The sequence below is a fragment of the Tetrahymena thermophila genome, assembly GCF_000189635.1.
Source record: "Tetrahymena thermophila SB210 genomic scaffold scf_8254728, whole genome shotgun sequence".
In the NCBI taxonomy this organism is placed as follows: Eukaryota; Ciliophora; class Oligohymenophorea; order Hymenostomatida; family Tetrahymenidae; genus Tetrahymena; species Tetrahymena thermophila.
This window is the reverse complement of record NW_002476492.1, coordinates 179029-195676: the sequence shown is the minus strand read 5'-3', so window position 1 is coordinate 195676 and position 16648 is coordinate 179029. Positions and strand designations below refer to the sequence as shown.

The following is a 16648-nucleotide window of genomic DNA, read 5'->3' as shown; positions in this document are numbered from 1 at the left end:
ATTTTGGTTTGCTTTCTTTCTTTCACCTTTTGCTTACTTGCTGTATTTTAAAAATCTTTTCAAATAAAGATATTAATTATACCAAAGATTTTTCTAAGAAATTAAATGATATCAAAATTTAAGCAGATTAATTCATAGTTTCACTAGATTATTTGTTTATTTATTTATTTCTATCAAACAACAAATAAATCAAGTAGTAAAATTTCATATAAAAATAATGAATGGGCGATTAAAATAATACAATTCTGCCTGCCAAACATTATAATTAGATTTATTTTATTATGCATAATTTTTCTCATAAAATATTTCAAAATAAAATATAAAAGATGTAAAGCCGAAGAAAATTATTTTAAATAATACAAAATGAAAGCTACTAAGAAACAAATATTTTAATATTTGGTAAGAATCTAAATAGTATAAAATTAGCTTTGCATTCTAATCATAATAATAAGGAAATTAGCTGAAGATACATACTCCCTTTAATTCATAAAATTCTAATTTTTATAAAATTTCTACATTTATTCAAGCATGACTAAAAATTTTTAAAAATAAATTTTAAATAAAAAATATTAAATTATGAGGAAATATTAAATAAAAATTAAAAAAATAAATATTAACAAAGATTAATTAAAGTAAAAAATGTATTTTGCATACAAATTAAATTGAACTTTTTTTTAATAAAATCATATTTATATCGATCAATTAAATTCTGATAAATAAAAATAAAAAAGCAAGAAAACTTACATGACTGACTGACTACTTAGCATTAAATTTTTAAATAAAAATGTATTAGCAATATTTAAAACATGCTTTCCTTAAAGAAAATTTATAAATGAGTTTTTGAAAGTTGTTAATTTTAATTCTTCTTTTTATCCAAATTAATTTGACAAAAAAGCTATTTATAAATTTATATTTGATAATTAATTATTAAAATTCATTCATTTGTTTTTTTAATCCAAATTAATTTGATAAAAAAGTAAATAATTTATTAATAAATAAATAAATACATTAATAATTAATTAAATTTCCATTTCAATATTTTTGAAAATATAATAAAATAAATGATATAAGAGAAAAAATATTTTAATAATATAAAACAAGTAATTATTTATTTATTTCTTTATTAATATTATTTAAATTTATATTATTAATAAAATAAGTTTTTAAACTCTTCACTTTAATAGTTTTAGGTTCTCCATATTGCTCTATAAAATTGGTATATTTTATTTATTATTTATTTTTTTTTTTTTCCTATGAGCTACTCTATTATTTTTCTAATTGAAATCCTCATCTATCTAAATTCATTCAATTTTATTAAAACAAATATTTTTTAAAATTTTTTTAACTTAATTTTCATTCAATTTTTATTTTAATTATTAATTATTTATATTTTCTCTTCATTTTTTCTTTACAACAAGCTAATTAACAACATATTTTTCTTAAAATATAAAAAGTGGAAATTAAATTGGTGACGATGGTGTTTAAAACTTAGGTCTTGGTTTAGAATAGTGCACTAATCTCTCAAATTTGGCTCTTGATCTAAGGTAAAAACAAACGATTTATTTGTTTAGGATTGTTATATTTTTTAATATAAAAGTTAATTTAAAAAAATATAACTAGCTATTTTAAATTATTTATTTATTTATTAACCTTTTGTTTGATTTATTTTTCTTTTTTTAATATTCTGCTAGTGTGTTTTTTTATATTCGTTTGCTTGTTTATTAATTTAACTCATTTTTTCCTTCTCAGCTTTTTCTTTCATTATTACTTAATTAATATCTTATTCCTTCTAACTTACTATTTTACAATATATTTTTTCTTCAATATTTAAAAAGCTACAATAAAATTGGTGATAAAAATGTATCAGACTTAGGTTCTTGTTTAGGAAAGTGCAAGAATCTCTAAAATTTAGCACTTAATCTTGAGTAAAAATAGTTTATTTGTGTTGGATTATGATATTTTTGAATATAAAAGTTCATTTTAAACAAAATTTAACTAACTATTTTAATTTATTTATTAGTATTTTATTTGGTTTATTTTTTTTCTTCTATTCAACTTGTGTTTATTTATTTGTCTGCTTATTTGTTAATTTAACTTATTTTTTCATTTTCAACTTTACTTTTATTATGAATTAATTCATTTAACTATTCTTTCATTTATTTTTTATACATTTTTTCTTCTAACTAACTTATTAACTTTTTACTTTTTCTTCAATATTTAATTTAAAAAGGTACAATTAATTTGGTTTAATTGGAGCATAAGGCTTAGGTTTTGGTTTAGGAAATTGCACTAATCTTTCAAGTTTGGATCTTCTTTTAAGGTAAAAACAATTTATTTGTTTTGGATTGTGATATTTTTGAATATTAAAATTAATTTTAACTAACTAATTTATATATTTATTAGTTATTATTTGGTTTATTTTTTTTATTTTCTGTTTGAGTATTTTTATTTATTTATTTCTTTGTTAAATTAATTGTCATTTTCTCTGTTATCAACTTTTATTTTTATTATAAATTTATTAATTCTTTTCAAATAATTTCATATTCTTAATTTTTTCCTTCTAACTCACTAATTAACTATATAATCTTTTTTTAAAAGTTCGAATTAAATTGGTTTTGAAGGTGCATAAGGCTTAGGTTTTGGCTTAGGAAAATGCACTAACCTCTCAAATTTGACACTTGATCTTAGGTAAAAATAGTTTATATGCTTTGATTATGAATATAAAAATGAATTTAAAACAATATGATTAATTCTTTAAATTTATTTATTAACTTTTTATTTTTTTTATTCAGCTTGTGTTTTTTTTAATTTATTTCATTATTTGTTAATTTAACTCATTTTTTCATTTTTAACTTTATTTTATGAATTAATTTCTTATTATTTCATATTTTTTCCTTCTAACTAACTAATTAACTAAATATTCTTACTCAATATTGAACTTTTTTTTGTTTGTTAATTTACCTCATTTTTTCATTTTCATTTTCAACTTTTACTTTTATTTTTAATTTTTTATTATTTCATATTTTTACTTCTATTAATAACTATATATTTTTGTTTAATATTTAAAAAGTTGGAATTCAATTGGTGATGAAGGTGTATAAGGCTTAGGTTCTGCTTTAGTAAAGTGCGCTAATCTCTCAAATTTTTAACTTGATCTTTTGTAAAGTTTATTTGTTTTGGATTGCTATATTTTTAATATAAAAATAAATTAAAAAATATATAAATATCTCTTTAAATTTAAATATTTGATTTTTATTTGATTTAATTTTTTTTTTTATTCCGCTTTTATTTTTTTAAAAATATGTTTTATATTTTTGTTAATTTTACTAATTGTTTCATTTTCAGCTTTTACTTTAATTTTGAATTAATTAATTTCTTATTATTTAATTATTTTCCTCATTTTTTCCTTCCTTACTAACTAATTTTATATCTTTACTTCAACATTTAAAAAGTGGAAATAAAATTGGCGATATAGGTGCATCAGGCTTAGGTTGCGATTTAGAAAAGTTCACTAATCTCTTCAATTTGACACTTGATCTAAGGTAAAAAAAATTTATTTTTTTTGGATTGTGTGTGATATTTATTTTATATATTTTATAAATGAATTGAAAACAGAATTAACTGAATCTTTTAATTCATTTATTACCTTTTTCATTGATTTTTTTTTTTTTTACTAAGCTTGGGTATTTGTTTTCTTTATTATTTTGTTTGTTTGTTAGTTAACTTAACTCATCTTCTCATTTTCAACTTTTACTTTTATCAATTAATATAGTTCTTACTATTTCATATTTTTTCTTCAATTTTTTCTTTTTAGTAACTAATTAATTATATATGTTTTCATCAATATTTAAAAAGGTATAATTAAATTGGTGCAATTGGTGGGTCAGGCTTAGGTTCTAGTTTAGGAAAATGCACTAATCTCCAAAATTTGACACTTATTCTAGAGTAAAAACAGTTTATTTGTTTTGAATTGTGATGTTCTTTTTTTATTTATTAGCTTTTGATTTGATATATCTTTCTATTTTTTTATTATGACTGTGTTTTTTTTATTTATTTAATTGCTTGTTAATTTAACGTATTTTTTTATTTTCAGCTTATGCTTTTATTATCAATTAATTAATTAATTCTTTCATTCTTACTATTTCATATTTTCTTCATTTTTTTTCTTCTTTTTAATTATATATTCTTTCTTCAATATTTAAAAAGTGGAAATTAAATCGGTGCAAATGGTACATCAGACTTAGGTTCTGGTTTAGGAAAGTGCGTTAATCTCTCAAATTTAACACTTTGTCTGATGTAAAAACAGTTTATTTTCTTAGGATTGTGATATTTTTGAATATAAAAATAAATTAAAAAAAATATAACTAAAGGGAGGTAGTTAGTTGCTACCTGAGTCTGAATTGTCCCGATCCTAAAAAAGTGGTCTATTTTTTTATTATGAATTATATCTAGACTCAGATAATAACTACCTACCTAACTCTTTTAATTTTTTATTCGTTAATTCGTTTTTATTTGATTTATTTTTCCTTTTTTTATTCTGCTTTAGTTTTTTTTATCTCTTTGTTTTTTAGTTATTTTAACTTATTTCTTCATTATCAATTTTTCTTTTATTATTAATTAATAAATTCATATTTTTTTTTCATTTCTAATTAACTAATTGACATATATTTTTCTTCAATATTTTAAAAGGTCTAATTAAATTGGTGCAATTGGTGTATCAGGCTTAATCTCTGGTTTAGGAAAAAGCACTAATCTCTCAAATTTAAAACTCAATCTTTCGTAAAAACAGTTTATTTATTTTGGGTTATAATATTTTTGAATATAAAAATGAATTTAAAACAAAAAAACAAACTCTTTATATTCATTTATTAGCTTTTTATTAAATTTATTTTTATTTTTTTTATTTTTTTTTATTTACTAATTTATTTGTTATTTGTTTTTCTATCTATCTGTTAATTTAGCAAATCTTTCATTTTTTACTATTTCATATTTTTTCTTCATTTTTTCCTTCTAAAAAACTAATTAAATATATTTTTTCTTCAATATTTAAAAAGTTCTAATTAAATTTGTGATGAAGGTTCATCAAGCTTAGGTTCTGGTTTAGGAAATTGCACTAAACTCTCAAATTTGGCTCTTTATCTTGAGTAAAAACAGTTTATTTGTTCTGAATTGTGATATTTTTGAATATAAAAATGAGTTTAAAACAATATACTACTCTTTAATTTATTTATTAGCTTTTTATTTAAATTCTTTTTCTTTTTTTATTCTTCTTATGTTTCATTTTTATTTATTTATTAGTTTAACTCATTTTTTCATTTTCATTTTCAACTTTTACTTTTATTATTAATGAAAATATATTTTTTATCAACATTTAAAAAGGTCTAATTAAATTGGTGATGAAGGTTCATCAAGCTTAGGTTCTGGTTTAGGAAATTTGACTAATCTGTCAAATTTAACCCTTGATTTTTCGTAAAAATAATTATTTTTTTTTTGAATTGAGATACTTTTGAATATTAAAATGAATTTAAAATAGTAAAACTAACTCTTTAATTTATTTATTAGCTTTTAATTTAAATTATTTTACTTTTTTTTATTCTGTTTTTGTTTCATTTTTATTTCTTTTTTCTTTGTTAGTTAATTTAACTCATTTTTTCATTTTCAACTTTTACTTTTATTATTAATTCTTTCATTTCTTATAATTTATATATTTTTTCTTCAATGCTTAAAAAGTAGGAATTAAATTGGTGATAATGGTGCAGAAGGCTTAGGTTTTGGCTTAGGGAAGTGCACTTATTTCTCAACTCTGAAGCTTCGTCTATAGTAAAAATAGTCAATTTGTTTTGAATTGTGATATTTTTTGAAAAAATAAATGGATTTAAATCAATATAATTAACTAACTCTTTTAGTTTATTTTTTAGCTTTTTATTTGATTTATTTTTCTTAATTTTTATTTATTTCTTTCTTTCTTTGTTAATTTATCTCATTTCTTCATTTTCAACTTACTTTTACTTTTAATATTAATTAATTCTTTCATTTCTTTTGATTTCATATTTTATCTTGAATGTTTAAAAAGTGGAAATTAAATTGGTGACAATGGCGCATAATGCTTAGGCTCTGGTTTAGGAAAATGCATTAATCTTTCAAATTTGATTCTTCACATTTCGTAAAAATAGTTTATTTTATTTATCATTGTGATTTTTTTAATAAAAATTAATTTAAAACAATATATATTACTAAATTCTTTTAAATTACTTATTAGCTTTTTATTATCTTTGTTATTTTTATCCTGCTTATTTATTTATTTATTTCTTTATTTTTTTGTTAAATTAAATTTTCAGCTTTTTTTATTCTTAATAAATTAATTCATTAATTTGTTAATATTTCATATTTTTTTTCTTCATATTTTCCTTCAAATTAACTAAGTTTTTTATCAATATTTAAAAAGTAAAAATTAAATTGGTCATGATGGTGCATAAGGCTTAGTTTATGGTTTAGGAAAGTGCACTAATCTTTCAAATTTAAGGCTTGATCTTAGGTATAAATAGTTTAATTAATTATTTTGGATAGCTATATTTTTGAATGTAAAAATGAATTTCAAACAAAAGAGCTAACTCTTTTAATTTATTTATAGCTTTTTATTTGATTTATTTTTCTTTTTATTTTTTATTGAGCAAAATTTTGTTTTGCTTTTTTGCATAATTTAAAAATTTTATTATATTTATTTTATTTTTAGTAATTTACTCTATTTTATATGTAAAGTAAAAACAAAATCTATCAATCTTAATAATTGAAAGTAAAGTGTCTCAAATAAAAAAGATTAGTTGCCTTAAAAATAAAATCTATTTGATAAAAATTGTGGTGAAATAGGAGGAATAAATAAAAATATATTTAAATACTTTAATATATTTTATTTTATAATGGTATGTAATATGTTAAACTAACATAAAATATAGATATATAGATAGATTTACTAATATTTTTATATTTATAAATATCATATTTTGGTAAGTTAATAAATAGCTTATCAAACAAATAAAATTTAATAATGAAATTTACTTATTTTATATAAAGAGTAATTTTTATATACCATTACTTTTACTTAAAATAATATTAATATCCATTATTAAGGAATCTAATTTATATATACGGTATTATCTCTAGTTATTCTCTAATCCTATTAGTTTTTTTGATAGCATATGTTTTAGGTATATAGGTTAGATGCAACAAATAATTACACTTATACCTTTTTAAATAAATTTTTAATAAATAGATTATACATTTTTATGTCATCAATAGTTCAATTAATTAGATTATTTATTTAATTTATAACTAGATAAAAATTTAAATTACTGATTAAACCTTTATGAGAAGTAAATTAAGATGATAATCGATAGCTATAACAATATATTTATTGAGAGTTTTAATATAACTCTTTTACTAATATCAAAAAGTAGTATCGGTTAGATACAAATTAAATTATCAATAATAAAAATTTTAATTGTTTTTTGAGGAATTCTTACATCAGAAAAACTAAGTATATTTGATCAGAAACCTTTATGAGAAGTAAATTAAGATAATAATCGATCGTTATAACAATATAGTTATTGAGAGTTTTAATATAACTCTTTTCCTAAAATCAAAAAGTAGCTAGCAGCAGTTGGTGAAAGATGAAGTTATCAATAATCAAAATTTTAATTGTTTTTTGAGTAATTCTTACATCAGAAAAACTAAATATATTTGGTATAACCTAATGCTTGATTTTACAAAATTCATTTTGTGAGAATCGTTAAATGAGATTAATAAAATGATAATGGTCAAATTCTTAATAATTAATTTCCTTTTATAAAGTGACAATTTATTAAAACAATTAACTCTAAAAAAAGCTTTATCCCCTATTCAAAATTTTCAAAGATATATTAATGCAAGGTTTAATTGAGAAAATTTATTTTTTCCTCTTAATTTTTGAAAAAGAATAAATTTAGCTACTTAAATGTGTGTGTATTTTAAATAGACAAGTCAAAATTTTCTTTATTTTACAAATTGCTTTATTAAATATTCTGAGGCTGCATAAATAATTTTGGCGCGAAATATATTTCTTATAATTCATTCTAAACAACTTTTAAAAAATTAAAATGGTTTTTAAAAATAAATTATCTGGGCTTCTTTTTATATTTAATCCTACTTTTTGTTTATCTAAGATCTCATTTTTATATAAAATAATCTACTTTTATTCTAAAAAAAATGTATCTAATCGATGAAAAGAATTCATCATATTCTTCAATCAGCAAAATTATAAAAGAATAAAGATTTTTGAATAAAAATTTCTTTATTTTAACAAATTGTTTTGTTAAATATTCTGAGGCTGCATAAATAATTTTGGCGCGAAATATATTTCTTATAATTCATTCTAAATAACTTTTAAAAAATTAAAATAGTTTTTAAAAATAAATTATCTGGGCTTCTTTTTATATTTAATCCTACTTTTTGTTAATCTAAGATCTCATTTTTATATAAAATAATCTACTTTTATTCTAAAAAAAATGTATCTAATCGATGAAAAGAATTCATCATATTCTTCAATCAGCAAAATTATAAAAGAATAAAGATTTTTGAATAAAAAATGATTGAAATCATTTAGATTTCAAGAAATAAATTATAATAATTAATTAACAAACTTTATTGAAATCACTCAAAAATTAAAATGAAATCATAAATTCTGAAATTAGTTTAGTAAAACTGCAAATTTTTTAACAGATCTCATATGGCTCTGATATTAGATGCTCTTGAAAAATAGAAATCATATTACATTTAATCGATCACTAACATCAAAGAAAGAAAGATTTGTTAATCTTCTAGTGTTTGCCTACAATTTTAAGTTTTTGATAATAAAGAAAAAACAAAAAAAATAATTGAAATCTTCTCTGAAGATTTAATGGAAGATTAGCAAGAAATAAACTATATTGTTGAATATGCTTAAAAAAACAAGAAATTAACTAGAACTGATCTAGTTTTAAAGGTTTTAGACTCTTATTATTTAGATGAATATTAACTTTTTTATGCAGTAGAGTATGAATTTTTTGATTACTCTCTGAATCAGGTGAATAATTATGAAGATATTCTTGCAGATAATGAGGATTTAAATAAGTACTTAGTTCAAATTTATAACTACTCTAAAAATGCTATGTGTTGTTTTTAAAACTTAGATTTTCTTAACAATTTCGGATACATTTCACATTATGGGTACTTTGTGTGCCAGTTAAAGGATAATGGATAAATAGCTATAAAACTAAATACAGTTGATCCTTATTTATTTATAACTAAAAATATAAAATAGGTAAGTCTTTGCGGTTTTAAGGAAGTATAAAAAGAATAAGGAATTAAAATATTAGATTTCGAGAAAAGAGTAGTTAAATCTTAATAAAAATTATCAGTGAGAAGTGGATTATTTTTACAAGAAATGTAATTGTGGTATCCTGAATTTTTTTAAGAAAATCAAATTATGCTAGAAAATATAGTCAACAATACGAATCAAAACACATTTTTAACTCTTTTAACTCTTGATCAAGAAAATAGTATAATCGCCATTAGGGTTTATTCTTAAAAGAAGTATTTTAATTTGTAAATTTAGAGATGCTCAAATTTAGAGGAAGCTCAAAATAAAATAAATCTAATGAAGACTTAAATATAAAAATTTATTGAACATTCTTTGGAAGTTTTGACTGATTTTAGAATTAACCATAACTTACAAGGAGTATATTTGATATAACAAAAAAATTATCCTACTAATATTGAATAGATGATCTAATTATCTAACTTTTAAAAATTTTAATTTAAACCTCCAGCTGCAGCAGCTGTTGAATATAGCGATAGTTCATCTGAAGAAGAAGAAGAAAAACCTGCTCCCTTTAAATAAAAAGTTGGATTTGCAACTGAGCAAAAAATTTAATATAAAATTTGTGCTAAAAGAGAGAGCGATTCTGATGAAAAAGATCAATTATAAATACCTAATTTTTAAGAATTAACAGGACAAAAAATTCTATCTGCTAAAAAAATGAGCGATTCTGATGAAGAAGATTTATTATAAAAACCTAATTTTGAAGCAGTTCCAGTTTAAATGACTTATTAAGCAGCTACAGTTCTAGCTCCAGCTGCATAAAGCTATATGCTATAAAATATTAACTAAGATACCGTTTGTTCTTCTGAAGATGAAAAACCCATATCCAAAACAATTAAAATTTCATAAAAATCAACTGGACAAAAAATTCTAGCTGCTAAAAAAATGAGCGATTCTGATGAAGAAGATTTATTATAAAAACCTAATTTTTAAGCAGTTCCAGTTTAAACGACTTATTAAGCAGCTGCAGTTCAAGGACATTCATCATTATCTCCAGCTCTATAAAGCTATATACCATAAAATATAAACTAAAATAGCATTTGCTAATCTGAAGATTAAAAACCCATACCTAAACCTATTAAAATTACATAAAAATCAACTGGAAAAAAAATTCTAGCTGCTACAAAAACGAACTATTCTGATGAAGTAGATTAATTATAAAAACCTACTTTTTAAGCTTTACCAGTTCCAAATACAAATTAAACCGCTACAGTTATAAGGTCAGTTTTTCCTGCAACTATAAATAGCATAACATATTAAACACTTCATTAAGAGAGCGATGATTATTCTGAAGATTAAAAGCGTATTTGTTAATATGCTGTTGGTAATTAATAACCAATAAATGATTTTGAAGAAGAAGAACCTTTGCAGGGTTTATCTCATATTCCAAGAAAAACAAAACTTGCAGATTTTATATCTTAATCCAAAACAAAGATAGAAGTATTTGGACCTTTTAAACAACAAATGTTTTTGAAAATCATTTCTTTATTTTAAAAAGTTATAATTTCTTCAAATATTTTGTTGAAATCTGGTATCAGTGTTGATGATATATATTTTTCAGAAAATATGGAGCTTTTCCTTGATATAAATCTTTTATCACTAGATTAAGAAATAAAAAGTGATCCTTTTAAATCTAGATTATCCTAAAATTATATCGATTTAATCAAAAACTTACTAAAAGAAATGTATTCTTTTTTTGAAGGTTATAATTTATCTCCAATTTATAAATAAGTTGAATAGTTCTTTATAGAATACGTTAATAATTTAATTAATTAAGACTAATAAGGATGCAATAATGTTTAACTAAAAGTTATTTTTGATAATATTTAAAAACTATTTACCATAAATTAAATAACTAACTTAATCAATTTTAAAATCTCAGAAAATAAATTAGATAAATTTACTTTTTAAGGCTAACTAATTAATATCTCTACATTTCCTCACATTATTTAATTTTTCTAAAAAAATAATAATTTTGATAATATAAATTTTCGTAAAATTAATTACAAAACCCGAAGTTTCTTTTAAAATATTTCAAAAACTAAGATTCATAAAATTTTGGACAATTTCTCAGATCTTAGTGAAAAATCAAAGGCTGATATCAAAGAATTATCCCAAATATTATTAGATGACAAGTTTAAAACAAACAATGAGTCAATTTGTATTAACAAAATTTAGTATAAATCGATATGCAAGTGCAATCATTAAGAATTAGATTTTAAAGGTTTAAGTAGGATTCATTTTTTTTGGAATTTAAGTTACATGCATGTAATGACAGAGCTTTTACTAAATTAGAATTTAAAATCAATTTGTTTAAATGAGCAATATTATTAAATTATTAATTTAATTACAAGAAACCAAACGTCTCTGCAAACACTAAAATTTGATTTAATATTTTGCAAAGAAGTAGAAAATATAATGAAATCAAATTTAGATTTCTTTGAATTAAAAAACAAATAAAGTTTATTAAATTTACAGTTTGTTATTTAAAATCCTTTTAAATCTATAACACAATCATAGAGTAATTTAGTATATTAGTAGATTCAATCTAATAAAAGTAATATTAACTCTATCTAATTACTTAGTTATACATTAATTGGATCTAAATCTAAAATACCAATTTTTTACTCTAAAATGTAAAAGTTGTCAAGACTTGTAAATATTAAATTTGTTTATTACTAAAGTGATCTAAATCCTATGCCAGCGACTTTATGATGATAAAAACTTAACAAAATTATAAATTTTAAAAAAGATTTTTTAACTGAATTTATCTGATTAGATAGCAAAGTATACACATAAATTCAACTATTATTTGTGTAAATTTAATTTTAAAAATATTTTTTCTTTTAGTTAATTTCTAAATTAGTTGCTGATATTTTAATATTAGATATTATTTTCACTTTTTCATTCAATAATTATATTTATTTTTTATAAATTAGATTCAAAAAATTGGCAAATAAAAATGTTTATAAATATTTTAATCTCCATTTACATTTAGATATATAATTATGAATAAAAGAGTTATTATAATATATACTTTCTGTTCATTCTCGTGTAGCAAATCTAAAATAATTTTTCAAATAAGCAAGTTACTACTTACTTTTTTATTTCTAAATAAGCATCAAATTATAATCGCAAAATACCTGTAGAATATTATAATCACTAGAGATAATAATTAAGCTTACTAACAATCTTTATTAAAATAATTACCTTCCTATTATTCAGAAAAAAAATTCAGATTATTACTCAATACCATTAATAATATTTATAAAAGATATAAGTATTTTTTCTCATTAGCTTTTAATTCTTCAACTTAATTATTTTGTTTTTTACTCATATCAAATTTAAAAAAAAAAATGAATTACAATTTTTTAACTTAAAGCTAAAAAGTAGTGCCATATAAAGGATAAAATTACAATTTAAAAAAATATAAGAAACATTTGTAATGAAATAACAAGTTTTATTCATATTGGCAATACTAGAACTAATATAGATATTTATATAATTTATGAATAAGTGTATAAGCTATTTTATTAGCTATTTTATGAGCTTTAAGTGGAAGAACTTTAACAATCTTTTTGAGTTTTAGCCGCTCCTGCTTTTGATGTTGTATTGTTTGGACATTTAATACATTAAGTTTTTGAAGCACTTGTTGTTTAACTTGCATCTCCATAAAAATTAGCAGCACATTAGCATTAATTTTTATCTACAGACCAAGTCACTGCATTTGAATCATAGCATTTACAGCCAATAAAATCTTCTGAGTTAGTAGATCCAGGACCACAATTGCTACAGGCTGTATTTCCAGTACCATTTGCATATTATCCTGAGCTACACTATGTGCAGTTTACATTAGCTGAGCCATTTGAATATGTGCCTGAGGGGCAAGGAGAACACTTTCCAGATGGTAAATCTGTAAATTATCCAGCTGGGCAAGCTGTGCAACTATTTGAATTAGCTGATATTCCAATATAACCTGGATTACAAACACAGCTATCTCCATTTAATTTAGAGTTAGGAATGCATTAACAATCAGAAAAATCTGGAGTATTTGTTTTACCAGAGCCGCAAGTTTAACATGATGTATTCCCAGTATCAGAAGCGAATTAACCGCTACCACACTACTAACATTAAGAACTTCCAGTACTAGCCGCAAAATATCCAGCAGCGCAACGAGTACATGCTCCAGAGGTAGAAGAATTTGAATACTGACCTTTTTGGCATGGTGAGCATCCTTAATAGCTTGATAAACCTGATGGATTACCCTAATAGCCGTCAGGACATACGCATCTATTGTTTTTAAATACAGCACTTGTATCTGGACACTTACAGCCAGAAAAATCTGCTAAAGGAGTTGTATTATATGGACAACTAGTGCAAGCTTTATTTCCTGTTCCTTAAGCATAATTACCAGCAGTACATTAAGTACATGAAAGACTTGCTGGTGAGCTTGAGTAATATCCCGCTTGGCAATCAACACAGCTTCCTGATTAATAGTATTTACCTGCAGGACATGGAGTACATCCTTAAGCACCAATCGAAGTTGCTGGGGTGCCAATATAACCTTGATTACATTAGCAGGAATTAGTATTTGATGACCATGTTGCATTCTAGTCATAGCAATTGCAAGTAGAGTAGTTGCCTTATATTGTATTAGATCCAGGAGGACATTTTTAGCATGATGCAGTTTATCCTGCTTAAAATGCTTTTGTCATGTAATAACCAGCAACACAAATAGAACATTAAGTTGCATCACCTTACTAAGTTACAGGATTTAAAGTACCAGAATTATTAGGGCAAGGTTAGCAAATAGCTGAGGTAGTAGGTGTGGGAGCCGTTTGCATGTAAAAATTCAGTTGGCACTTATTACAGCTTGAAACTAAAGTTGAAGTTCCAGGGTCAGAAGTAGAATTATTTGGGCATTGTTGGCATTAGGCTGCAGTTCCAGGATTTCCATTAGCAGGATCTTAGTTGGGTGTGATCATGTAGTATCCAGCCTAGCAAATGTCGCATTGAGATTAATCTCCAGCTAAAATTGATATTTAATAGTTTCCGGAACCATTAGGACATGGTAAACAGGTTGGAGCAGAAGTGGATGTTGATGCAACTGTCATATAGTAGTTTTTCATACAACTACATGAATTAATTGTTTTAGCAACTGTCCCATAAAAAAATGTGTTTGGAGGACATTATACACAAATTGCTTGTTATCCATCGAAAATATTAGTATTATAATAGCCTGGCAAACAAGCACCACAATCATTAACATTATATTAATAAGAGTAATGTTAATCATAGATATTTGAAGAATTATTAGGACAAGGTGAACAAATTGCAGGTTAGGAATCTGTAGCCCTTTACGAAACATAAAAACCTTAATTGCAAAGATTACATTCTGAGACTGAACTAGCGTTAATACCTTTTGTATTATTTGGGCACTGAATGCAGACTGCTGCTTAGCCAGGATTACCATTTTAAGGTGGAACTGCTGGAGTCTAAAGATAATAACCTGGTTAACACTACATGCAATCGCTAATATCTTGAGGATTCGAAGGAGTGTTAGATTGAACCTAGGAGTTATTTGGGCACTATAAGCATACCGAGCCTGTAGATGAAGTTGCTGCTTAAGACATATAGTATAAAGTAGAGCTACAACCTTTGCAGTCTGATATTGAATAGGCTATATTAGTAGTAAATCCATTATTTGGACATATTTCACAATTAGCAGAGCTAGAATAAAATCCACCGAGACATAAGCAATTACCTCTTTATAAAAAGTTAGGCATAGTTGAATAGTGGCAGTACTAAAAGGAGACTTAGAATAGCGCAAAAAGAACAAGACAAATGCTTACTTTTTTCATTTATTTTAAACTTTTGAATATTTTGAATTTGATTTATTTAATTGTTTATATGTAAATTAGATTTCCGAATCTATTTATACCTCAAAATAATACTTTCTATAAACTCAAATAGATCTTCTATAATGTTAAATTATTGAGTTTTGATTATAAGTAAATAAATGTATTAATTTAATAATGATTTGTTTAATCACCAGAATTAATCAATAAAATTAAATATTTCTATCTATTATTAACTTAAAATCCACCAGAAAATTAGTTAAACAATCTGATAAATGCTAAAGGTTATTTTTTTAATTAAAATTTTGTGGTATTTTTCATAAGAAAAAATAACAAAAGTAGCCAATCGCTAGCCTATTTACAAAGATATTAATTCATAAAAAAAATTTACTTCTCAGATTACAAGTCAATACATCAAAACATATTTATTTGATTAAAAATTTTTCATTTTAATTAAATTTTTTCTTTCTAATTAAATTCAGCTTCAATATCTTTTTTATAAATTCTGAGGCATCAAAATTAATTTTTAAAAGGCAAACCTTGTTTTGTATTCACTTTTAAGGAAATCTAACTTTTTAATATAAATTACTCTCATATTCTAATCATTTTTAAAGGTATTAGATCTATATTATTTTGTCTACAATTAAAACAAATATATAAAAGCATTCATTCATCCATATTTAAAAAGCTGATGTAATTAATTTCATTGTAAATATTAAAAGATCAAAAAAATATTATTTATTAGTAAAGCGCACATATTAAAATTCTAAAAAAATGAGTTTACAAGCAAGGTAAAAAATTATAAATGTAGAATAATGAAGCAAGTCCTTTCAAATTATTATATTCCCTATTCTAAAAATAAAAATATCTCTGATATGAATTATTGAGAAGTAAGTTATTTTGATTTTCATAAATAATTTAATAAAAAAAGCAATTTTACCATTAATTTAAAACAGAAATTGAAGTTGTTAGTGTTTAACTAAAATGAATGAATTTAAATATTATCCAAATATGAATAATTGAAAAACATATTTTAAATTTGAAAATTTTATTAATAATTACATCAAAAAGATACATTTTCTTTATAAAAGCTGTTAAACAATTTAAAAAATTTTATTAAAATATTAAATGAAGTTATTTTTTTAAGATTATAAAAAAAAGAATAGTAGGAGGATGATTGTTAAATATTATAAGATAAAATCTTCTTGTAAGCTTCCTTTTTATTTTTGTTTTTCTTTTATTATTTTCCATATCAAAAAAGGGCTTATATTTAGTTAATCATTGTATATTTACAGCTTAGGTTAAGGGGGGGTGGGGGGGGGGGGTACGAAAAAATTTTTTTTAATTTTAAAAATTTTAGCATATAAAATAAATTTCAAAAATTAAATAAACTAAA

General features: G+C 22.2%; 3 protein-coding genes across 3 annotated transcripts; 2 read left to right on the top strand and 1 right to left on the bottom strand. All coding sequences in view use genetic code 6, as the record gives it.

Moving 5' to 3' along the window:
• Positions 1–1061: 1061 nt before the first annotated feature.
• Positions 1062–6847, top strand: TTHERM_000835489 (kinase domain protein, putative; the record flags this gene model as incomplete). The annotated part of the gene is made up of 17 exons (XM_012796469.1): positions 1062–1100; positions 1161–1216; positions 1455–1544; positions 1836–1925; positions 2231–2320; positions 2599–2688; positions 3071–3160; positions 3453–3542; positions 3856–3945; positions 4207–4296; positions 4690–4779; positions 5055–5144; positions 5380–5469; positions 5731–5820; positions 6074–6163; positions 6446–6535; positions 6760–6847. 17 exons carry the CDS (start codon positions 1062–1064, stop codon positions 6845–6847), a joined length of 1443 nt encoding a protein of 480 aa, XP_012651923.1.
• Positions 6848–10292: 3445 nt separating this feature from the next.
• Positions 10293–10868, top strand: TTHERM_000835488 (hypothetical protein; the record flags this gene model as incomplete). The annotated part of the gene is made up of 1 exon (XM_012796468.1): positions 10293–10868. One exon carries the CDS (start codon positions 10293–10295, stop codon positions 10866–10868), a length of 576 nt encoding a protein of 191 aa, XP_012651922.1.
• Positions 10869–12858: 1990 nt separating this feature from the next.
• Positions 12859–15255, bottom strand: TTHERM_00835470 (GCC2 and GCC3 family protein; the record flags this gene model as incomplete). The annotated part of the gene is made up of 1 exon (XM_001031310.2): positions 12859–15255. One exon carries the CDS (start codon positions 15253–15255, stop codon positions 12859–12861), a length of 2397 nt encoding a protein of 798 aa, XP_001031310.2.
• Positions 15256–16648: the final 1393 nt, after the last annotated feature.